This window comes from Anolis sagrei, chromosome 2 (genome assembly GCF_037176765.1).
Source record: "Anolis sagrei isolate rAnoSag1 chromosome 2, rAnoSag1.mat, whole genome shotgun sequence".
Taxonomy (NCBI): domain Eukaryota; kingdom Metazoa; phylum Chordata; class Lepidosauria; order Squamata; family Dactyloidae; genus Anolis; species Anolis sagrei.
Genome location: NC_090022.1, coordinates 126380408 through 126405197, shown reverse-complemented (window position 1 = coordinate 126405197; position 24790 = coordinate 126380408). Strand labels below are relative to the sequence as shown.

At 39.1% G+C, this 24790-nt stretch overlaps 1 protein-coding gene across 3 annotated transcripts in view; it reads right to left on the bottom strand.

Moving 5' to 3' along the window:
* The window catches only part of SHISA6 (shisa family member 6), a 354817-nt gene that overhangs the window by 316623 nt on the left and 13404 nt on the right, over window positions 1–24790 (bottom strand). For all 3 annotated transcript variants that reach the window (XM_060764465.2, XM_060764466.2, XM_060764467.2), the window contains exon 3: window positions 16150–16310. In XM_060764465.2, coding sequence (XP_060620448.1) covers window positions 16150–16310 — 161 coding nt within the window. The remainder of the gene's footprint in view (window positions 1–16149; window positions 16311–24790) is intronic.

Here is a 24790-nt window from a genome sequence, read left to right as displayed (position 1 = left end):
CATTCCTGGGGGGGAGACTGGAAATGTCTGATATTGACATAGAACCTGAGGTCCGGAAGCTGGGGAATAGCAGAGGCATTCATTGGGAAGTGGGGCAAATTCAGCGGGCAGCCTGGAAACTTGTCACCTTGCACCCCACATTGCCTGCATCACCTCCTTCTATGTTTTTATTCTTTCCCAACAATGCAACTCCTCCAAATTCTGTCAGCAAAGCTCAGTTGCCACCTATGCTCTTTGCAGTTTGCTGGGTTTTGTGCTGTGATGTTTTATTTAAAAATATATTTAACCCTCTTGCTCACTCTTTAGCAACTTTTATTAAGAAAAAAACAATATGAGAAATATTGTTACCATAGTAACTCACAATTTCCTGATATCATTGAGGATGATAAGAGCCATGATGCCAGGCTTCATAGCTTTGGGACCATACCCTGCAGCCTGAATGCTAAATTTCTTCCTAGAACTTAGTCCAGTGGAATACACATTAGCTCAATGACTTTAAAAGGTGCTTCTTAGCCTGGCGCTTTGCAGGTTTGTTGGACTACAACTGCCATCATTTCCATTCACCATAGCTATGGTGATGAGGGGTGAAAGGCAGAAGAACTAGTAGACTGCTATCAGATAAAAGCCCTATCTAGTATACTGTTAAGTTCTCATAGTGGTCAAAGAGTTGCCTATGGGAAGCCCATACTGACACCCTTCCTTATATACACACAGCAGTTCCCCAGCAGATAACGTATATAGCATTTTGTAGTGGAGAAAATATATATACTATCTAATTATTAACCATGAAAAACCTCACCCACCAAAAATATGCCCAGTTACCTTTTAAAGCCAATATGATGGCCAACTGGAGGTCACCAAGTTGGAACAGGTACTTTAAAGTATGGTTGTAGTAACCACTGAAAATAAGTGCAGAATAGTGTGGCATCTTGGGTGAAGAGACTTGACAAAATCATTGTGTGAAGAGACTTGTGCCCTACATTAGTAGCTTATTTCAGTATGCAGTCACCTATGGATTAATAAAGTACCTGTGGTTTTGTGGAAGATTCTCTTCCTACACTTTTCTGTCATTAAAGCCGGATGATTTGAGGGGAAAAGTGGCACAACAGGAAGAGATGTCAAAGCCTCTCATGAGGCCGCCTTTCTAGCACTCTACTTGACATCAGTTAGAGTGCTGGCACACCGAAGAAAAAGAGAGGAGGGAAGCATTAAGGTGGTCTTGCCTCAGGTTAACCTGGTCCAAGCACATATGGCATCTGGCCATCGCAGGGCTGATCCATTTCCACATCAACCTAGGTGGTCAGTGTGAAAATGAAGTGCTCTCTTGATTTCTGTAAACTGGAGGTTTAATGTTGCTGGGCCACCAAAAATAGCAAGCCACTATATTTCACTGTCAAACAATGTAGAATAGAGGGAAACTATTAATTCCCTTAATCTAGACACTTAAACATCAAGACATTCTTTCTAACATTTAGGTAGAATCTTTTCTCTGCAATTTGAATCCATTGCTTTGTATAATAATCTTTAGATCAGTAGAAAGCAAGCTTGCCTCCTCCTCAATGTGTCATCCTTTCAGATATTAAAACATGGCTATTATGTTCCCTCTCAGTCTTCTCTTCTCCAAACGAAACATGCCCAGATTCCTCAGCTATTCCTCGTAGGGATGGGTTTCCAGACCTTTAATCAGTTTGATTGTCGTTCTTTTGACATGCTCCAGCTTATCAATATCCTTCTTGAATTGTGATGCCCAGAACTGGACACAATATTCCGAGTGAGACCTGACCAGTATAGAATAGAGCAAAACCATTAATTTCTCTAATCTAGACACTATACTCTTATTGATGCAGCCTAGAATTGAATTGGCTTTTTTTGGCTGCTACATCACAGTGCTGACTCATGTTCAGCTTGTGGTCTACTGAAATGCCTAAATCCCTTTCACATGTACCATTTTCAAGCCAGTTGCCATCCATCCTATATTTGTGAATTTCCTTTTTTCTGCTTACGTGTAATGCCATACATTTCTCTATGTTGGTCCAGTTTTCTAATCTGTTAAGGTCATTTTGGGCCCTATCTACACTCCCATACAACACAGTTTCAAACTGCATTATATGGCAGTGTAGGTGGGACCTAGGATTCTGAGCCTGTCCTCTGGGGTATTAACAATCCCTCCCAATTTGGTGTCATCCACAGATCTGATAGGCATGCTTTCTATTTTGTGGTTCAAGTCATTGAAAAAGATGTTGAATAGCACTGGGCCCAGGACAGAACCCTGTGGCACCCAGTAGTGACTTCTCTCCAGGATGAAGAGGAGCCATTAGTCAGCATACTTTGGGTTCACCCAGTGAACCAGTTCCAAATTCACCTAATAGTAGCATTTTATTAGCTTTTTTGTGATAAGATTATGGGGGGACTTTCTCAAAGGCTTCACTGAAATCAAGACATGTTATATTCACAGCATTCCCTTCATCTACCAAGCTTGTAACTATAAAAAAGATATAAGGTAAGTCTGACATTACTTGTTTCTGATAAATCCATGTTGATGTTATGTGAGTATGGCATTCCTTTCTAAGTGCATACATATTGCCTATGTAATGATCTGCTCATGGTACTGATGTCAGACTTGCTTGGTGGTAATTATTTGGGTTCTCTTTTTTCCTTTTTTTAGAAATGGGGGAACAGAATTTACCTTCTTTCGGTCTACTGAAACTTCTCCTTTTCACTAGGAATTCTCAAAGATGATTGCCAGGAGTTCAGAAATTACCAGTTCTTTTAATACCCTTGGATGTAATTAATCTGCCCATGGAGACTTGAATTCATTTAGATTAGCCAGATATTCCAGTACTGCCTTTTAACCTTTTAACCTATTCAGTGCTGCATTTCTCCTACTGCATCATCTGCAGCACTTGAGCACTTTTTACTTGTTTACTTGTTGAGCACTTTTTACTTGTTTGGAGAAGACTAAAGCAAATAAGATTTTGAGTAGTTTTGCCTCTTTTACATCCATTGTTGTGTTTTGCCATCACCTGCCTGGAGTGTCCTTCCATTTACTTGTTCTTCTTTTCACTATAGACATAACAAAAAAAGCTATTTTTATTAAGTGATGCATCAAGGGGAACTGCTGAATATCCAAAATATCCCAGTTTATCACACAAACTGCTTTAATCATCCAACATGAAATACAAGAAATAGCAAGCAAAGAGAACTATATATCTGGCAGGTGTACAATTTTCTTTGCTTTGCTTTGCTTGCTTCCTCTAGAACAGAAAACACCTCACATACATTTGATGCCCTTCCTTTTAAATATAAAACATTATACGTTGTACATTTCTGCTCTCTCTGAGTCAGTGTTAATGGTTTTCACACCCGACTACTGCAACCTTAGCCCCTTTTTTCTTTATTATTTTTCTTTATTATTTTTCTTTTTTCAGGAAACCACAACAAACGTATTGCTATTATCCCTGCCAGGGATGGTTCATTCTACAGTGGGTTCATCACTCTGTATAAATCTTCTGTATGCTGTTTCCTCTGTTATTTTGTAGCATAAACAGAGTGCTAGAAACATCTCATTTTTCTATTTATTAAATGTTATGGTGTTTTCTTTTTTCATTTTTCAAGGTTGCTCAAGGGCTTGCCTGGACTACAACTAAAGTTCATGCTAAAGCTGGCAGGTAAGACTGTGCTCTTTAAAGTGATGCTGAATCATAAGCAAAAATGTTGACTAACTTGCCATGTGCTTAACCTGCCATTTTCAAAGTATATAAACTCCCACAATACAATAGCAATTTTGGAAAAGAACAAAATACCAATGATCCTATAAGGCAGATATAGTAATGAATGTATTATTTTTATGATGGGTATGTTTGCATATGGCAGGGGTATCAAACTTCATTTTCATCAAGGGCCACATCAGCTTTCTAACTGCCTTCCAAAGGCCAGTTGTAATTATAAGATTGTATGACTAACTATGTTGTCTTGGTACTGAAAACTTTGAGGGCCACACAGAATGATGGGGAAGGAGGAATTTGGCCTGTTGGCCTTGCAATTGACACAAGTAGCATATGGCATCTAAAAAGGGAAGGTGGGGTCAAAGTGACATGAAAGTGGGATAGAATAATTCCTACATGATTGCTAGGAAATAGCAAATCTGGATCAGGGAACCATAGTCGCATCTCAACTTAAATATAAAGTTTCTTTGTAATTCCCTCTCAGAATGCTAACAGGAATTTAGAATATAACAGAATGCCTTCTATGTACATTAGGCTTGGAGGGCCGACATCTGATTGATATTTGCTCTTTAAAACACTCAAGTTTGTTTGAAATGCACACTGAGACATTAGTGGAGTCTTTATATTGATGTCCACGTTTCCCCCTATCTGTTGTGTATCAAATAAGTTCTAACTCTTCACTGAAGTGAGTAGGTAGTGCAAACAGACCCTGAATCTAGGCCTGAATCACAATCACTGTTCTTTCACAAAGGATTTTCAAACAATAATTACAATTTGCCCTCTGTCTCCAAGGAATCTGCATTCACAGATTAAACCATCCAGAGACTGAAAATATTGTTTAAAATCCCCCAAAGCAAATCTTCATTTTAACATTTTATATTTATATACCACTCCATTGCGTATAAAAGGATTTGAGCATCCATGGATTTTCGTAGCCACAGTGGGTTCCGAAACTGAACCCGAGAGGAGACCAAGGGCCAACTAGGCCTGGGCGATTTCATTCGTTAATTTTGTAATTCGTTAAATATTCGTTAATTTTAGCAATTACAAAACGATTACAAAACTTATTTTTAAACCCGGAAGTGTTTTTAAATATCGAAACGCATGCGCCAAAAAATTTTGTATTTCCGTCCATTTCGGAAATACGTAAGATGGCTTGGCTAGATGCTTGCTGAGAGCTCTCCTCTCTCTCCTCTCCTTAGCCAATCAGAGCCTGAAAGAGGAGGAGGAGGAGGAGGAGAGGGCGGGGAAGGCAAGCGAGCGAGAGGGCGAGCGACACTCAGCGGAAAGGCGGCCCATCCCTCCTTCCTCACCTTTGCGGTGGGTGGGTGTGCTTCGAAGGCGCCGGCTGAGCAAGCGAGCGAGAGGGCGAGCGACCCTCAGCGGGAAGGCGGCCCGTCCCTCCTTCCTCACCTTTGCGGTGGGTGTGCTTCGTTCTCCCAATTCCTTAGCGGAGGGCTGGGCTAGATGGCCTTTGGGGAGCCCTTCTCCCTATTTCGCATTGCTTCGGAGGAGCCGGCAGCAGCACTTGAGGGCCCGCCAGAGTGAGTGAGTGCCTGCCTTCCCTCCTTAATAATAATTTCTCCTCCCTATTCTACTAAATTAATAATTAAATTAAAAAAATATTGAAAAAATATTGAAAAAATATTGAAAAAATATTGAAAAAATATTGAAAAAATATTGAAAAAATATTGAAAAAATATTGAAAAAATATTGAAAAAATGTTGAAAAAAAAGGGCGCCATCTTTACAAAATGTTTTGTAAATATTAACGAAATTTCATAAATACCGAACTTTTTTAAGGGAAAATTTTGTAATTATTTTAAATATCGAAACAAAAAAAAAAACCCCAAATACAAATCGATTTTAGAAACAAATTTTTGCGTTGTTACCCAGGCCTACCAACTATATCTTCCAATACAATTTTCTGCATATTTATATAGGGAGAGGGGGTCAGTTTGGGACTTTGGACCAAGTGCTTGTGAATTTGGTGCATTCTTTGCATGGGCTGGAATACATTTGCAATCTATTCTGAAATTGTTCTCTTCTCTCATCTTCCAGCCTAGAGACCGCTGGCATTGGTTTAAAACTCTCTTCACTTCTATGTAATGCAGATGAAAAGAGAAAATGTTTCACATACTGCTGAACTCTCCATTTGGCTGGACATGTTTGGTTAAATTTTAAAAAAAAGATCGAGGGCATCTTCTGATCTCGTTTTGCATGCAGACTGAGATCAGAATATGCCCCCAGGAAGAAGGAGATGCTGAAAACAGCACTTTGAGTGTATTCACATTGGGAACATCCTGGCTCAAATGGCTTATTAAAAGCCTTCCCCAGCTACATCTTGCTAATCAGAGGTCTAACTTGTGTTGCTTTCTGCATTCAAATCTTTAACTGCATCAATAGGTTGTTCTACAGATGCAAAAACATCAAAGGCTTGACAGAGTGTATTGGAATACAGTAGGAATCCTAAAAAGAAGCAATTTTGCTCATATCCAGGTACCATTCTGCCACTGTGATGATATATTTTCTGCAAAAGCAGTTTTTATCTTGAAGACAGAGAGAGAAACTTTGTTTCTACAACCTTTAAATCAGAAGAACAATTACTGTTAAGAGAGGATGTCAGCCTCTCCCATGAGGTCTGGATTATTCCTTCAAAAACCTGTTGGTGATGGTTATATTAGATCAGTCCCTTCCGTTCTGACCTTCTGAAGGAATGTAAAAGCCTGGCTTTTTTAACAAGTCTTTGGAATCCAGTGCAATAGACTAACATGGATCTCCGTGGAACTGAATTGTGGAATGGCATTGGTTTTATATGGTTTATATGTTTTAAATGGTTTTATTGTATGATTTTATACATTCATTTTAAATGTTTTAAATTATATATCCTATATTGTTACGGAATCAAATGGCTGCTAGTTGTAAGCCAACTTGAATGTAGAATAGTATGGTCTCTCACTTTGACTAACCTATCTAAACACACAATAAAAACAGTGAAAAAGTATTGGATCTTGGTGAGAGATGTATCAGGTTGTGAGAGACCCCCCCCCCCCATTGCTCATAGGGGAACACAAAACATCAGGGATATTTTGATCCACTCAGATATAGACCCTAAGCGAGTGATCATTAACCCATTCTGATAGGCAACTATGCCTGTCATCATTGTTCCATATGCTCACAGTTCGTACAAACGAAGTTCTTTCAGAACCAGCACACTAAATCTCAATACAGAATCAATCACTTTGCTACCTGCAATACTGAAGGTGTAGTATATGCCATAACATGTCCCTGCTCACTTATTTACATTGGTCAAACAAGCAGAGAAGTCAGACTCAGGATCATTGAGCACAAAAGTAAAATCAGGAAACATTCCACTGATTCTATTCTGTACAAGCATTTTGTTGACTTGAACCACAGCCCTGAATAATTTCAAGTACAGATTTTAGAGGTGGTCACTCCACCCAGAGACACTGATTTCCAAACTAAACTCCTACAATGGGAATCCTTCTGGATCTTTACCCTGCAAACAGAACATCCAAAAGGGTTAAACAACACCAATTCATATGACTGCTTTTTATAACGGAGGAGGTGTTCCCTCAATGTATTCTGAACTGATAATGATGTCATCATCACCTGACCAATGGACTTGCTATATTAGTAATGGGTTGAGTTATTCGATCCCATGCTCGCTACAGAGTATACTCATCAACAAAGACTAGTTGTGAGTATTATATTTTATTTTTATTTCATAGATATTACATTTCTGTTATGAATGGCTTATAATTCATGTCACAATGCAATACTGCATCTAGCCACTATGTATGTCCCCTTAGGATCCACTTCTCAAGAACATTGTTGGTGAATCACTAACCTCAAAAGTTGAGCCTTTTTTTTATAAATGAGCCTTTGTTGATAAATGAGTAAGTAGAGTGCCTGTACTTACAAATATGTACTTAAAAATTTGTTGTCATGATTTGTTCAACTGTATGTGTGTATTAATGATATGTGTTGTTTGTAGACCCAACCGCCTGATGAAGGCTCTTGTGAGTCGAAACTGGTTGTAGGTTTGAGTTGACTCATGTGTAATGAAGAAAATAGGACACCTAATGTTATTACTGGAGTCTACTCGTATGCAATAAAGAATAGAACATTTATTGACATTCAAGGACTATTCTTACTCGCATGAAGGTTTTGTTTCATACTTCAAGAGAAGAACCAATTGTTTCTGCCGACTTGAGTCACCTTCGGGTTTGAGAAAGGCGGTATAAAAATAGTGTAAATAAATAAATAAATATTTTCTGCTGTTGCTGTACACTGCAATAGTAAGCTATAGGATGCTAAATAGATAAAATTACTTTGGTAGAATCCCAACTTTGATAAGATTTAAATCTGGTACGGTATTATCTGAGAAAGCGAAACAGGTGAAAGAGGCAGCTTTGAAACCACAAATTGAGTTGTGTTGGTCCTAGAGCGTACTGTATGACAACTTCACAGTCAAGTCACCCTCTTTCCATTCTCACATTCTTCTGTCTCTTTCCATTCTCAAATTCTAAAACCAACAAATTCTTGGGGGTGATTTGTAATTTTCTTTCTCTTATGTCTCCTTTTTACCTGCACTGACTTTATTTTGGAGTCCTCACCCAGTGCCAATTCACCTTGGACCTATGGTGACCCAATGAATGACAGACATCCAAGTCACTTTATCATCAACTACGTGCTTGTGCCTTTCAGACTCAGGACATGGGTTCCTCCATTCATTCTATCCACCTGCAATGTGGCCTTTCTCTTTTCCTGCTGTATTCTTTTACCAAGTATTATTGTCTTTTCTGGTAAGTCATACCTTTTCATGGTATGGCCAAAGTACGACAGTCTCAGTTGAGTAATCTCGGCTTCTAGGGAGAGTTCAGGTATGCCTTGCTCTATGACCAATTTATTTGTGTTTTAGCAGTAACTATAGAACTCAGGCTTTTAAAGATGAAGGTGTTTAAAGATCTTGCCGGGGGGGGGGGGGGGGTACTGTGGTTTTTAATTCAGGGGGTGTAATAGGTGAGATTGAGGGAATATGAATTTTAAATGCCATTTTGGTATATCTACTGTATTTTAATTTTTTTTTTACCACACTATTATTTAATTGCTTTTTAATTGCTTTTTAACTTTTGTATTGCACCTTTTAAAATTGCTTAGTGTGGAGAGTTAGACACCTTGAGTCTCACAGAGAGAAAGGCAAGGTATAAATAAAGATAATAATAATAATAACTCTTCTCCACATTTCAAATGAGTTGATTTTCCATATGTCACATGGGTTGATTGTTTTGAAATCATCTTTATTCACTGTTCTACTTTCATAACCTAGAAATTGGAAACAGAAAGGCATGGGCCATCCCAACTTTAGTATTCACTGACATCTTTACACTTCAGGACCTTGTCTAGTTCCTTTCAAGTCCTATACTTCTTCTGTTTGCTTGACTGCAGTTTCCATTGTGATTAATGACTGAGCCAATGTATTTAAAATCTTGAACTATTTCAATGTCTTCATTGTCTGCTTTAAAGTTATGTAAATAATCTGTGGTCATTATTTTGTTGTTTTTCAACTATAAGCCTGACTTTGCACTTTATTCTTTGACTTTCTTTAGTAATCATTCCAAGTCTTAACTATATTCTACTAGTAGCTTTGGATCATCTGTATATTTTGGGTTGCTGACATCCCTTCCTCCAGTTTTCATGCCTCTTTCCTCCATGTCTAAGCCTGCTTTATGCATGATATGCTCAGCATACAAGTTAGGTCGTGTGACAAAATCCAACCTTGCCAACTGGAAACCACTCATTTTCTCTATGTTCTTCTCTAAGAGGGGTAACCTGAACACAGGTTACCCTCAGAACAATAAAATTTTGTGGTACAGCTTTTCTTTAAGATTAAGCCATGGTTTTTCATGATATACACAATCAAAGGCTCTCCTGTAACACTGGCAGAATTGCCATTTCCTGTTTCTCTACCTCATCTGCCAAGTTTAGCACAACATTACTGAGAAAACAGCCTTCTTTGACAACACTTAGCTCCTCTAATACTTGGAGCACTACTGTGTTATGGGAGATAGCATTTTTTGAACCCATAACAATTTGTGATACAATTTTTGTATAACTAATGTACAAAATATGTTAAAAGGAAGCAAACATACATTGTTGAGTTGATGACATGTGAAAGGGTTTGTTCTAATGAAATTTGGGAAGTGGAGGAAGGGTATGTAAAGAAACATGCTCTTTTATATGATTGTATTTTATATATGCTGTAAACTGACCTGAGTCCCTCGTCGAGGTTGAGAAGGCCGGTATAGAAAACCTCTAAATAAATAAATAACATGTGCCAAGGGGTGGGGGGATAGGAACCACAAGGAAACAAGTATCCTTCACAATGCAAGAAAGGACGTGTTGATCTGTACTACCAATCCAGGTGAGAGGGCAGCACTGGGCTTTCAAACTGTCAGTACCCTCATCATCTCTTAGCTACCCTGCTTGACAATTACACCCTTGAAAGCTAGTGGCCTTCTCCTGAATCACGTGGCACAGGCCTCCCAATGCTTCCTGTTTCTGCCCTCTCCCAACAATGGTTGCAAAACTTTGTCTCCACCCTCCAATGTGGGCAAGACCATCCTATGGCATGTTGCAGATTACAGGAAGGTGTGCCTCTCCTTCCCCATACCATGTACAAAGTCCAGCTGACTTTGGGAGTTTTTTGTGAACACCAACAATGGGGAAACACCTTTCACCTCCTCTGCAAGTATCTGGCTAGATTAGATGGTGCAAGGCAACTGCTGAGCATGCACCTCTACTCACCAACACATCTTCTTCCAGAAGTATCTTGTTATATTTAAGACTAGAACTCTCCCTATGATGGGGAAGAAAGGGCATAAAGTAGGATTTCTCAGAGAGAGAACAAAGAAGACACTGACCACAACCTAGGGGATACAACATAGTTAAGATTGACTTACTTCCTCTAAAGAAAATAGCTAATGGAGTTTTGAGTTTAGTTTCTCTCTCTTTTCCCCTTTCTCAGTGTGTGTGTGTGTTGTTGGTGGTGGTGGCGAGTTCATGTTTGAAAAACATACAGAGGTTCCACCAAGAAATGATTCTGTCTGAACGTCTTTTCCTGTATTGACCAAACTCTTCAGAACACTGTTCCTGAATGACAAATATTGTATTACTCCAACATGTGCTCCATTTCACTGAGTTTGGCAAACAGTTTCTCTGGAGCAACAGCATTTCTGTCCAAGGAGGGACTTACAAATGACCCCATTCTATAGGCCCACCTGACTGCTTCAAAATATGGTGGGCAAATGATATGTCTGATGTTTGTCACTGCTAGGAAAATGCTGTTTTCATGCTGCTGTTCACTTGCACACTAGTTTCTAGAAAAAACACTATTTTCTGGTTCATGTTTCTTATTTCCTTTTGAAATGTTAAAATATATTGTGTTTTATCTCTAACTCACAACAGCAAAGGGTGTATTTCCTAGATGGACATGAAGAATGGAAGAACCACTTCCTCAATGGTGCTCCATTGTTCATATCAATATGTTAGGTGTCATGTTGTGACCTGTAGTGGAGACAAATGAAACTATCCAATGTTTCTCCTTTCTGCAGATGTGTGAGTTTTTGCATTTTCCTAATGACTACTCTGCACCAAGAAAACTCACTGGGCACTCAAACGATTTACAGCACAATCGTGCATGTATGTGTGTGTCTGTCTGTCTGTCTGTCTATCTATCTATCTATCTATCTATCTATCTATCTATCTATCTATCTATCTATCTATCTTTGAAGTTAGTTCTATTGACCAAACAGGAACATGTTCTCAGGAAGAAGATATAAGACTTCGTTGCATACACAGAGGCATATAATGGCTTTCTTTTAGGCATGCAGTACTAGGGTGGTAATCACAATTTCCCCTTTACAGCACAAATATGTTGCTGCTTATTTCCTATGACTATCGCTGCTTCTCATTCAAAACACAATGATTATTTTTACTGTTCTCATTCCCATTAATTGGAGAACTAGTCTGCTTTCTTGCTTGCTTTCTTGCTTGCTTCTTCCCTCCCTCGCTGTCTTGCTTCCTCTTTCTCAGATCTAGGATAACTATTCAGAAAACCATTGCATTATTTAGAACATTTATCCATGTTGGCAAATATAGTTTTTTTTGCACTGGGAAGCAAAAATCACAGATATTTGCAGAACCCCAAATCTGTACACATCTCCTTTCCTTTACTTTCACAGCTGCTGTCACTGACAAACTAAAACAATAGTTTCAGCAATCACATCTTTCTACCATACTATGAACTCTGCAAATGAGTGATCTTACTGGAAATGTAGCCTTGTTCAATGCAGAAGACTCAGAGACATGACTCCTATTGTCAACTGTCAGCCGAAACCCAGGAAACCAAAAAATTCATTAGGTCACTGACATTTAAAAATCCTTCAGATAATCTCCACTAATCTTCCACTTCTTCATTTTTGTTAGACTGAATTAATTTGTTCTTCCCTTCCCATAGTCTTGACTGCAACATCTCCCCCCCCCCTTTTTTTTAGATGAGAATTTGAGGTCTTTTAATTTAACCTTAGCTGAATAAAGGACCTGTTTTGAAGCAAGCTGTAGGTTTTCCAGTCACAGGAATTAATTTATTATTTATTTACTATATTTATATACCGTCCATCTCAGCCCCCAGGCGACTTGGGATGGTTTACAGTTGGTACCAAGACCATAAAATACAAATTCAATACAATAAAACCATCAAATAATAAAAACTTCACAAAATCAGTAAAAACATGACCATTAGGGTCTTCTGTTAAAAACATTGTCCAATCACATCATCCAACCATTCCATTTTCCTATGTCTGTTACACTGTATTTGGAAATGCCCACTCAAAGGAATGGTAAAAACACGTTAATGAATATGAGTATCATCCAGTGATGCAGTCATAGAGTAATGAGTTTGCACGTGTGAAACAGTTATTAATTCTGACATACAAGTTAATTTGCATCATGATATTACTGAATTGTCCTCCTTATGATGCTAACTACTTCTTGAGTAATTGGCATATTTGGAAGGAGGAAAAGTGTAGCTAACAGTTGGAATCACTTCCTAGACCACAAATTTACAAATTCTTGGTCACATACTCTTTAATTGTCCCAATTTGGCAAGGACTGTTCCAGTTAATCCTCTGTTGTCCCACTTTTCAACTGTTTTTAAAATGTTCCAGTTTCAATCTCTTCTCGCAATTTCTTGTTCTCTGTAGTTTATGTTGCACTTAATTAATTCAGGGAGGGAGGGGAGGAGGCACCAGAATCCCTTCCCAATAGACTCAGGCAAAAGTTAACTGTTGTAGCCTCTTCTAGCTTGACTGTTCTTCTTCATTAATAATTTTGTCATTGTGATCACACCATGGCATTGTTTGGCCATGTTTTCATCTCTAAAATGTTGAAAGATATGTGGTCAAAGAACCAAAAAGTTCTAGTTCCTTAGAACCAAAACACAGTAACAGCTTCCAGAATCCCCATAATTAGTGACCAAAAATAACTTTTCTAAACTGTTGAAAACAAACAAATACTCAAAAATCCACATCAAAATGTCCTCTCACTATAGACACTCATGGGCCAGATTAGTCCTCTTTCTACATCTGTCATAGCTAATCCAGCAAATAAGCTTGTTATCCTTAAAGTTATCATGACCACGTTTAAATCAATTATGGTCAAGGTTTAAAGTTTAATTCTTAGACAGAGAATTGGGCCATTTTCGCTGTACCTGTCTCTGCATTCATGACACTTCTTTTCAGACACACACTGAAGGGAAACTAATGAACAGGGAAACCCATGCTACCTCTGTAGAATCTCCACATATTCAGAATGATTTATGATCAGAGTCTAACAGGAAGGCCCTATATATGTAGATCCTCAGTTCAGATTAACCCCCATCATACACTAGGGACACGGGCAGTGGGATCAAATGAAGGGAGTGAGACCTTCATGCATGACTGTTCTCTCCCATGTTAAATTGAATTTGTGAGAAGTAAACCTCTAAACAGGGTTTCAGACTCCCAGGGGGACTCTGATATAGGGTGCATCTGCACTGTAGACAGACTGCTGCTTTACCCCACTTTAGCTGCCATGGTTCAATGCTATGGAATCCTGGGATGTGTAGTTTGGTGAAGCACTGGTACTCTTTGGCAGATATGGCCTTATAAAACTATAACTCTCATGATTCCTAGCTTTAAGCCATGGCAATTAAAGTGGTATCAGACTGCATGAATTCTACAACATAGACACACCCTTAGTATCCCTATATTACCCTGGGAGTCCTTTTTAAAAAGAAGATTGGACAGTGTGATAATAAATATAATTCCTGAATGTCTGGAAAGGACTGCGAGCTTGAAGCTCCATTACATTCATGTGTTTCTTAGCGACTTCTTGTTGGTTATTCCAAATTGTGAAATGCCTTGGTCTGAGTTAACAAGGCTTTCCTCGTTTGAAAACGCTCCCTGCTTCGGGAAAGCTTAAAGGTCAAATACAAGGTTACATTCAAAGCTTTCACTGCGCTGTGAAGCTTTCCAGGTGCAGGGAGAATTTGATGTAAGAGTGAAGATTTTAAACCAGCACGTTGGCCACAGAAGCTTGGCAGTGCTTTCTCTGAACTCAGGACAGAAATCACGATCTGTTCCTTTGAATGTCACACTTTCCTGCCAGCTCTCTACCCATGACACTATATTAGTATCATTCCACTGAGAATGCAACCCCATTAGAAGAGTATGTTAACTTAAAAGTCTCTTCTTTTTTCATTTCTCCTTCCAAGGATCATTTCTCTTTTACACAGCAACATGTTTTACCTCATTCAAACCTGAAGACCTCACCTCATTTTATTTCCATTTGTAGTGGATATCTCCCAGCTCCTGTAAAGTATCCAACAGCCCCATCTAGCTATTGTGATATTTGAGCAATTTCCATTTCATTTTGACAGACTACATACTTTGCGCAAATACATGTACAGGAAGCCCTCTAGATCAGTGAGTTCAGGGTCCACAATTCTCGCCAAGTGTGTATCATCGTATCCTATATATAGAATGGTAGTGATGTGAGCAGAGATGCACTGAAGCATCCAAATGCATGTCCATAATCATTTAATAATATGTAACATGATAATCTGGTTTTATTTGGCATTCGCAAGACATCCAAGAATGGAACCCTTGTGGATCCAGGTGGCTCACTGTATTTTAAATCCCAGCACTATAGCAAGTTCGACAGGAGATGGATTTCTGTGTATAAATAAGGTTTACCCAGTAAACTTAACCATTTTGCACTGCAATCCTGCCCCTCTCCACAGCTGCACCCACAAAGGACTTCATGAATGGGTTTGCAGCACATCTAAAACCACAAGGAGGATTTGAAGGGCAATACAATGCCAAGTAGTCAATCATTCCACTATTTCACTGTTGAACAATCTTCCTCTCCCCAATCTCCTTTTCCCTGAAAACAACCATTTGAGTTTATATACATATTTCAATACAAAAATAGTTGAAAATTCTATAGGTCACAAAGTCTCTCCCTTTTCTAGACTATTCCTACCAAAAATTACCACCAACCTAATCAGATGCAAGTTCCTTCAAGCCCCAATCCATAAGATCAAGAGCATTGACCCCACTGAAATAAGGTTAGTCAGACCACCAGCACACAAAACAGGGAATCTACAGGTTGCACAGGATTTTACCAAAGAGCCGAACTGTCTTTATCTTTTCACAAAGCTATTACCCCTTTGAGGTCACCTATTTTGACCTCCCAAATAATGTCTCTATGTGGGGGGAGGAATTTTACCCAATGACTCCTGTGTCGCACTCAATCACTTGTGACTGAACTGGGGCATCTCGCTCTACATATAGTGTTCCTTTATGACTGTAACAGTTCTTTCAATGGAGAATACAAAGTGTGTCATTTCCCAAGAGGTGGGTAGTGAAGATAGCATTCAGGCAGTGCTTGGGATGAGGATTTGGGTCATGCTTTTTGACCAGGAGTATGTGTCAGAACTTAACTCATCAAATTCCCACCAAAGTATTTGGGGATGTTTTCCTGGTTTGTCTCTTACGTGTCTTTCTTTTGTGATATACCAGAGCCAAATTGCAGTCCATGCTTGCTTTATACAACATAATTGTTAAAACATGCTTCGGCATATCCTTGTGGCATGTCAGTTAAAAAAAAACATTGCATTTATTTAAGAGTCATATCAACTAGTCCTAGAAATGCAAGCCCCAGTAGCCACTTCTTAGAATTGCTAGATATTGCGGCTATTAATATAAGCCCAATGATACTTTATAGCTGTGCTGCTCCTTGTTTTCCACAAAGCACCACTAAGTACATCTATATTAATACAGAATAAGTATACTGCTTACCTGGGTTGCTCTTGGAGGCGCGCACCGGTGTGTAGTGGTTTTTGGAGGATGTTCGGATTGGAGTGTTGTCTTTGGGGGAGGTATCTATAGCTGAGACAGTCTCTCTTTCACAGTGTGCTATGGGGATCGGTCCCTGCTGCCGGAGGATATCAGCCAGAGCCCTGAAAGGAAGAATAAGTAGAAAGTAGATACTGTAAGAATTCTGCAACCCATAAGAATGTTTAAAAAGCAATGCTTTTGGGTTTGGAAAGATCAGCTGTTTACAAGAAATGTTGCCTAGGGCACACCCAACTATAGTTACTCCGTCTTTGAGGAGGCTCTTTCCGCATCCCTTCTATTTCTATCAGTTTTATACTGATTTATGCAATGCTTTTGATACAAAATAAATTTTAATAAAACCAACAGGAATAGCAAACAAAAGTAAACTGAATGAGTTTCTGCATGACACAATGTTTGGGCTTAAAAGAACAAAAAAAGAGCTAAACTTTTTCTTATGTGTATGAATGAACACTAGGTTCAATGGATTCAGGACAGGACAAGGAAAAACAAGACAAAGAAAGGACAGGTTGAATGGTGTCAAAGGCACTTTTTTGGCCTGACAATTGTCCAATCCCAGTGTGTAGGAGATCAGCCCTCCTAATCCCCTCCAGTAAGTGTAATAAAACAGATACTTTGTAAGCCTCATGTCCTGTCCTTGATGTCTCCACAGAGACCTGAACTGCTGGCTAATGTTTTGGAGAGCTGCTACCAGACAATATACAGAATCCTGAGCAAGAGGGACTATTTCCTGATTCAATATGAGTTAGTGCTTTATCACAATGTCAGCAAGGTGAAAACCTCTTTTCAGACAGTTTTCTTTAGCAGTTTGAACTGAGTACTTGTTAGTGCTAGGTATACAAGCTTCCTTCTAAAAGTGTGTTACCCTTTCCTACAACACAGTCTAAGAAATACTATGCCTATGGGAGAAACAATGACCAATGAATCCAAGTGTTACCAATGGTTTCCCAAGTGTTTCCAAAGCTTCCCATATTCAGAAGGCACAGAGAATGTAGTCACATCTATCAGGTTAAAAGGAAGTGAAACATGCATTTTCACACCTTTATGTTGTCCCATTCAAGTAATGGGGGAGTTATGGATGTTGAACACATGGATAAGAAAAGACTGTTGCACTTTAAAAAGTTTTTCAAATTTCAAAATTATTTATAGATCTCGAATTTTTTTTAAGTACAGTCAACCTTCTGTATCTATGGATTGGAAGGGTTTTTTTTAATCTTTCCCAAAGCAAACCTTGATTTTACCCTTTTGTGTAAGAGATGTTATTTTACTATGCTACTATTTATAATGGGACTTGTGCACCCAAGGATTTTAGTATTGGGGGTGGGAGGGGGGTACTCAAATCAAACCCCAGTGGAAAGCAAAGACCCACTATACATTTTAAAAACAAGTTGCAGAGACATAAATATGCAAAGATGAAACTTCTTTAATCCAGCTATCACTATACTTTGTTAATTACTACAGTATGTTTAGTCTAGTGTCCACTGCAGATGCACATGGGGCATCTGAAATACATGACACCACAGCAATGAAGATGTAGGTTGGATGTAGAAAGCCCTCACTGATCTGCATTAGATTTGTTAAAATGATTATATCCCAAATGTCCAATAGAATTTGAAGAAGGTGTCACTATTGTTACACATGGTTTGAGATGGTGTCAGCTCTGTTCCACTTTTATTCACCATGCTGAGATTGAAATAATAATAAGATTATTATTATTATTATTATTATTATTTTATTAAAACTTTATTTGTATACCGCCCTATCTCCCTGAAGGGACTCTGGGAAATTTCCAACATATCAGGCAAAACATTCAATTGCCAAGAACAAAATCATACAGACAGATTAAAATGAAAGCAACATAAAACACAAAAATTCTACGAAAACAAAACAATTAAATTTAAACCAATTGCAATTATAACTCCATCAGACAAGTTTCAACAAAACCAATGGTTAGACTACAAAATGGTCATGGTCAACTATAAAAGGGCTTGACCCCAACCCACAAATCTTTGTACTAAAGGAATTCACATCTACCAAACTACTGCACAGTTACCTGTGTGTGTGCCCACACATATGTGAATGAACCTTTAAGTCACTTTTCTGAGTTCCCTTCAAGGTTGAGATATAGGGGGGGGGGGTGTGTGTGTGGAGGAAATACAGTAAATAAATAGTCAATTTATGGTGAGTCCATGAATTTAATAGGACTTTTTAAGGCAAGGAATATTCAGAGGTGCTTTGCCAACTCCTTCCTCTGAAATATAGCCTAAAGCACTAGATAGTTATTGGCAATTTCCCAACCATATATTAACTAGATCTGATCCTGTTAAGCTTCCAAGATCAGATGAGATCTGGTGCCTTTAGTGTATTTAGGCCTTAGGGCACAGTCACCTGTAGAGCTGATTAAATGTGATGACCTAGAAGACAAAAAAAAAAGGTATGGCTATGTGGGAAGAGTTCGAAGCAAGGAAGGTGCACTTCAAGGGCATAGTACAATTCATGTCAGCACCATCTTTTCTATTTAAAACATCTGGTGAAAAATGAAATAAAATCCAACATATAGATTTCAATTTTTTTAGTATGATTCCAAACAGAGAAGTTCTCTATCATTCCAATTTGTATATAGGAAAGTCTAGAAAATATTTTGATTCCATTTTTAAGAGCACAAATGAACAGCATCCAGATTATCATCACGTTTTCACCAGCCTCACTGAAAACCTTCTGCAAAATTAATAAACAAATTGAAAAGAGTGGATAATAGAAATGTTTAGAACAGTGCATTTATCCTGATGTCAGGAACTGGCATAGTCCCACCCCCATATTTGATGGGCCAGGGACTGGCACTCAACTTGTGCCTATTGGCTGCAACTGTTCCTTTCCTCGAATAATGCTTCACAGTGGCAGCCAAAGTCGTGTGGCCTGGCACTGATCCATGAACTTTGAGTAGCACTGGTCTAGAGTACAGCTAGGCATGTTTCAGTTGCATGAAAAGGAAAATACTGAAAGAAAACCACCACACACAAACAAATGTAATAGTGTGATTTTGCAACTATTCTTTTCTCCTTTCAGAATGTAACAATTTTATTTTAAAAAATCAAGTACAAATAAAAGGAAAACCTCACCAATTTCATCTGGAAACTGGTTATTACAAGCAAAACAGATTCCAAGTTTTCTGTGCAATAAAGAAAATAAATCTATATTAAATGTTACTTGCAGCACTAAAAAGGATCAAGGCACTCCCCACAGTGAGCTATTTTAGTCGATACTTGAACCTTATTTCATAATGGAGAATTTTAAGACCTCAGAAGAACGAGAATTACGTGAAATGTATGAGTTGCTTTTCTAGTGTGGTGAAGAGTTACAAGGTTTCTTCCCTGGGCAGAGAAGGGAGAGAGTTTACCTTGGAAACACTAATAGACATTTTAACATCAACACAGCAAGATCTGTTTTGTTCCCCCAAGTTGGGAAGTGGAGTGGACAGTAGGAAACAGGCTTTCAAATACAAAAACCGGGAAACAACTGCATTCCTTGGTACATGATTGTTGCTGCCTGTAAGCTTCATGGAAGCAATTTATTTGAACAGAGCATTTCACTGTCAGAGAAGTTCCAGATTATAAATCACCCAACACTTGCTAAATGCATACATGAATAAGATATCAATAGCAGTAACAAAAAGGCCCCTCAACTTTTGCAGACCACCCTGCTCACTGATGTACATGAACAAAAAAAGGAACTGCTTAAATAAATATATTTGCAATATGGGGTATTCTATAGTGCTGGATCTCCCGGTGGCACAGTAGGTTAAACCGCTAAACTGCTAAATTTGCTGACTGAAAGGTCGCAGGTTCAAATCCGGGGAGTGGGATGAGCTCCCGCTGTTAGCCCCAGCATCTGCCAACATAGCAGTTCGAAAACATGCCAATGTGTGTATATCAATAGGTACCACTCTGGCGGGACGGTAACAGCGGTCCATGAAGTCATGCTGGCCACATGATCTTGGAGATGTCTACCGACAACACTGGCTCTTCAGCTTAGAAATGGAGATGAGCACCAACTCCCAGTTGGACACAACTGGACTTAATGTCAGGGGAAAACCTTTACCTTTACCTATAGTGCTAGGACCTGTGCATAGCGGGAAGGATAGGTGTGAGTGAAGCAAAATTTAATCAAACCACTATCTGGACTCAAAAATAAAATCTACATCATAATAACTCATATTTCATGCTCATCCTTATAGAAAAAAATCTTGGGTTTTCTATCAAATAAATAAATAAATATGCTGACTTTTATTTTATACAGGATACTACACTTGACACATTGAAAGCATGATCTCAGAAGATTGATAGCATGATCTCAAATTGAGATCTTAGATTTTTTTTAAAGGGTGGAATAAATGTTGTAAATCCTGGAGGCAAACTGAAAATTACATCATGCATCTACACCATGCTGTGATACAGCATATATTTATTTATAAGTACACATATTTGATAAGGCACACTTTCTAGAAGTAGAAAACTTTAATTAGAAATATCCCCATGAGATGTTAGAACCACAGGGCCAAACTACACATGGCATGTGGATTTGTGCCTTTCTTCCCTTCAGCGGTTTACATTTTTTAAAAATGAAAAGCATCCCTCAGGCAGATATGCATTTCAGTGGAGAAACAATGTAGGGAAGGGGAGCGTGGGGTTACTTTCTTCAATTTCCTCTAATGAACATTATCTTCAAACAGCTTTACAACCTGTAAAAAAAGGAAGAGGCGTGGGGACTGTATATCCCATTAGGAGAAAAATGGTTTAGAGGGTTGATTTGGTGGAGACACGAAGATAGAAATAGCCCCTATCCTACCACTGGTTCATTCTTTACTACAATCATTCCACAACTACTTTTCATTAAAAATAAAGGGTTTTATAAAAGACACTCTATCAAGTTTATGTAGGATCTTAAAAAGCAAAGGCCCTGCCTGCTACACTTATGTCCAACTGCTAGGTATTTATGCATCTTCACCATCATCCACACACAAACCTGGAGACAAGCAACATAATCTCATGCATACTTACCTAACAGTAAGTTCCATTGTGTTCTACCAAAGCTCCCCCTACAAGTATGTTTGTAGGAAGAATTGGCCAATAGTGCAGACACTCATTCCACATTGCCCAAGGTATGAATAGTGTCAATGGAACTATTTCCCCCTTCCCTATAACTGTCTCATTTTGTGACTTTTCTGAAGTTTTACTTATTTTTATTTTCTTTGTTGCATTGATGCTGCTTTTCTCTCAGAATGGGATCCAAGTTTCACTAGATGTTCTAGGGAAGAGATAGTAAAATACCATAACAGAAAAGCCAAACCAATCCCAGGCTAGCCCTGTGTCTACACTGACGAAATAAAACATTCTCACCTCGAACCCACCACAAGCATTCCAAAAGAGGTATGGCTCATTCCATAGCTGAAGCTCTGCTTCCAGCCTTTAATCCATCACAAGATCTTCTAGGAAACTCCAGAGTGACCCCTGATGTTTTAAAATGTGTGGCCAGCTGGTTCAGGTTGGACCTAGAGCGATCCAGTGTCCACACATCAAAAAGACCCACCATTGTTCCACTGACCAGAAGCAGCTCCCTGGTATAATTGCTTCTGCTGATCAGATGGCTGGGTGCCTCTTTTGACTGGCAAAACAGCAGCAGACTTCATGAGAACAGGGCACTGCTGTTAATGTGCTGTTGGCCTGACTGCAATAACATCTTTGGGGCATTTCCTTACTGGATCTCCTGTGGTTTATCCAGGGCAACGCTGAAACAAACTACTCCGGATTTTTTCCCCTGGTTAAAATATAGCCTTGGACACAAGGCACAATGTACCCATAATGGGTGGAGCTGTTGCTGACATGCACACTCTACAAATTTTCATACACATTTTCTAAACAGACACCCCCCCCCCAATATTTATTTATTTATTTATTTACTTCATTTGTATACCGCTATTCTCAGCCCTAAGGCGACTCATAGCGGTTTACAACAATCAAGCAAAACAAGGCAAACAATCAAGGCAAAAATTCAATGCGGCATTAACAAGGTACTTAAAAACAATTAACACAGAAACAAATTAAACAATTTAACAGTAATAAACATTCAAGTGGTGTCTCATAACTAGAATCATGATCCAAACTCGTCAGTCGTAGTTCCATTTCCTGAAATTCATTGCACTGCCTATTCAAACGCCTGTTCAAATAACCAGGTTTTCACTATTCTCCGGAATACCATCAATGAAGGAGCCAATCTGATGTCCGTGGGAAGGGTGTTCCACAGCCGAGGGGCCACCCCCGAGAAGGCACTGTCTCTCGTCCCCGCCAGCTGTGCCTGTGTTGCAGGCAGGATCGAGAGCAGGGCCTCCCCGGAAGATCTCAAAGTCCTAGTGGGTTCATAGATGGAGATGCGATCGGATAGGTAACTTGGGCCAGAACCGTTTAGGGCTTTATAGGCCAAAGCCAGCACTTTGAATTGGGCCCGGTAGCAAATTGGTAGCCAATGGAGCTGGCGCAACAGAGGGGTTGTATGCTCCCTGTGTGCCGCCCCTGTTAGTATCATGGCTGCCACACGCTGGACCAATTGAAGCTTCCGAGCCGTCTTCAATGGCAACCCCACGTAGAGAGCGTTGCAGTAGTCTAAACGGGATGCAACAAGAGCGTGGACTACCGTGGCCAAGTCAGACTTCCCAAGGTACGGGAAGTAATAAACATTAATAAGCAATAATAAACATTCAGATATAGACAGAGCATACATTTCACAGTCCCACGGCTGCAGGTGATCCATGAAGATCAATTGATTACCGGGGACGGACACACACACACAGACTTTTCTCTATCTAGTGCTGAGAAAGGCTCTTCATTAACATTAAAGAAAAGGAGGCTTGCTTGCCTTCCTCGGCCCCAAGACTGGGAGAGGCTTGCACCAGACTGAGGATAACTCTTTGCCCCATTCTCAGCACTGAGGCAGAAGAAACTGGTGGGATCAGGGGAGAACTCTGACTGGCCAAAACAGAGACCCTATGGATCATATCAGGGCTATAGATTAGTGGTCCCTTCCTTGCTTTAGCCTCTGGTCACCCTTTTCTGAACTATGCCAGCATATGAATTAAACTTACCTTTAAACAATAAATACCAGAAGTGTTTCTTTTTCTGCCTGGACCGATAACTCAGTTTGTGGAAATTTCAATTGTACTTCCTTTAATTTGAAATGATGTGCTTCTTCCATCCAAAGACTCTGGAATACTCTTCTGCCCTAATTGTATGTTTAAGCAGTGAACAGTACACCTCTCCCTCACAGCAAGATCATCCCTCGGCCTATCTGTCCAACCTACATGGACTAGATATTATTTTTTTAAAGTTTGATTTGGGGTTGTAGGACTTTTGCACAAAGGCCTAAATAAGACCAGAGTTCATTGATTTGTCTGGCTAAATCTTTATGACTATATGTCCAGTCTCTAGGTATTTTCCGGAACTAATTCCCAATTGTTTTATGCTGCAGGCTTTACTATTGGATAAAGACCTATCTAAGGAACAACACAGATGATTGGCAAGACAAATAGAGAAGACCTTGGCTAAAATTGTGAAATAGCACTCCATAACAAACACTGGAGCACAATGAATGATATGTACAATCTTGTTCCTCCATTCTGACCACTTTGCCCTTTCGGATTTCAGAGAAATATGTAACGACATTCATGGGAATTAGTGCTTTTAAGAGGGCCTTGGATAAAAGATGGAAGTTCTAAACTACAATTCAGGTTGCAGAAATCGTCTATGGAGTAGGTTAACTACCAGTAACATGATACAAGCAGATAAAAACAGAAAACTACTGGCACAAGAAACCATGACAGATGAACGAATCCCATGGCCAGTAAAAGATCAACCTACTAGTCTTTATTTTAAGCAAGAGCAAACCTTTATCATAGGTCTAGCCCTATTGCAAAAATAAGACCATTTAGGCCTAAGCCTGCATGTACACCAACATGGCTTTTCTTCAAATGTTTGAACTGGAATAATAGTATATTTATTTGCTTAGGAAATAAAATATAATAAGAAAAAGTAGGGGTTGGTAAGTCAAGCAAGACAACTTTTGCCCAACAAAAAACAACTGAGCTGGTTAAGCTTAAAGAGCCAAATTCAGGAAAATAACATCTGCTTCCTGAAGTACTCTCCCTGTACTGCTTGTTACTTCAACTGCATCTTCTGACTTATTATTACAGATGGGAAGCTTGATCTGCAGTATGTATGCATTTTATTTTGGTATGTGAACTGAAGGCACGGAGGCTTTTCAAAGTCGGCACTAATGTCAGAAGAATTCACATTTATGAACTCAACTGTGATTAAGGCTTACTCAGCCACAGGAATGTCTTATCAAACTGCATAGTCTCCTTTTCTAGCTACTAAGAAACCTTCTCCCTATGTCACTTCCTTCTTAAGTTTGTATCATTTGGCATTAAGATAGTACACCACTGCAACCCCCGCTCTAGATATGATTAACTGATTTATAATTAAAACTCAACATTGTTTGAGAGCCCCTTCAAAAAATGCAAGGAAGAGAAGCTACC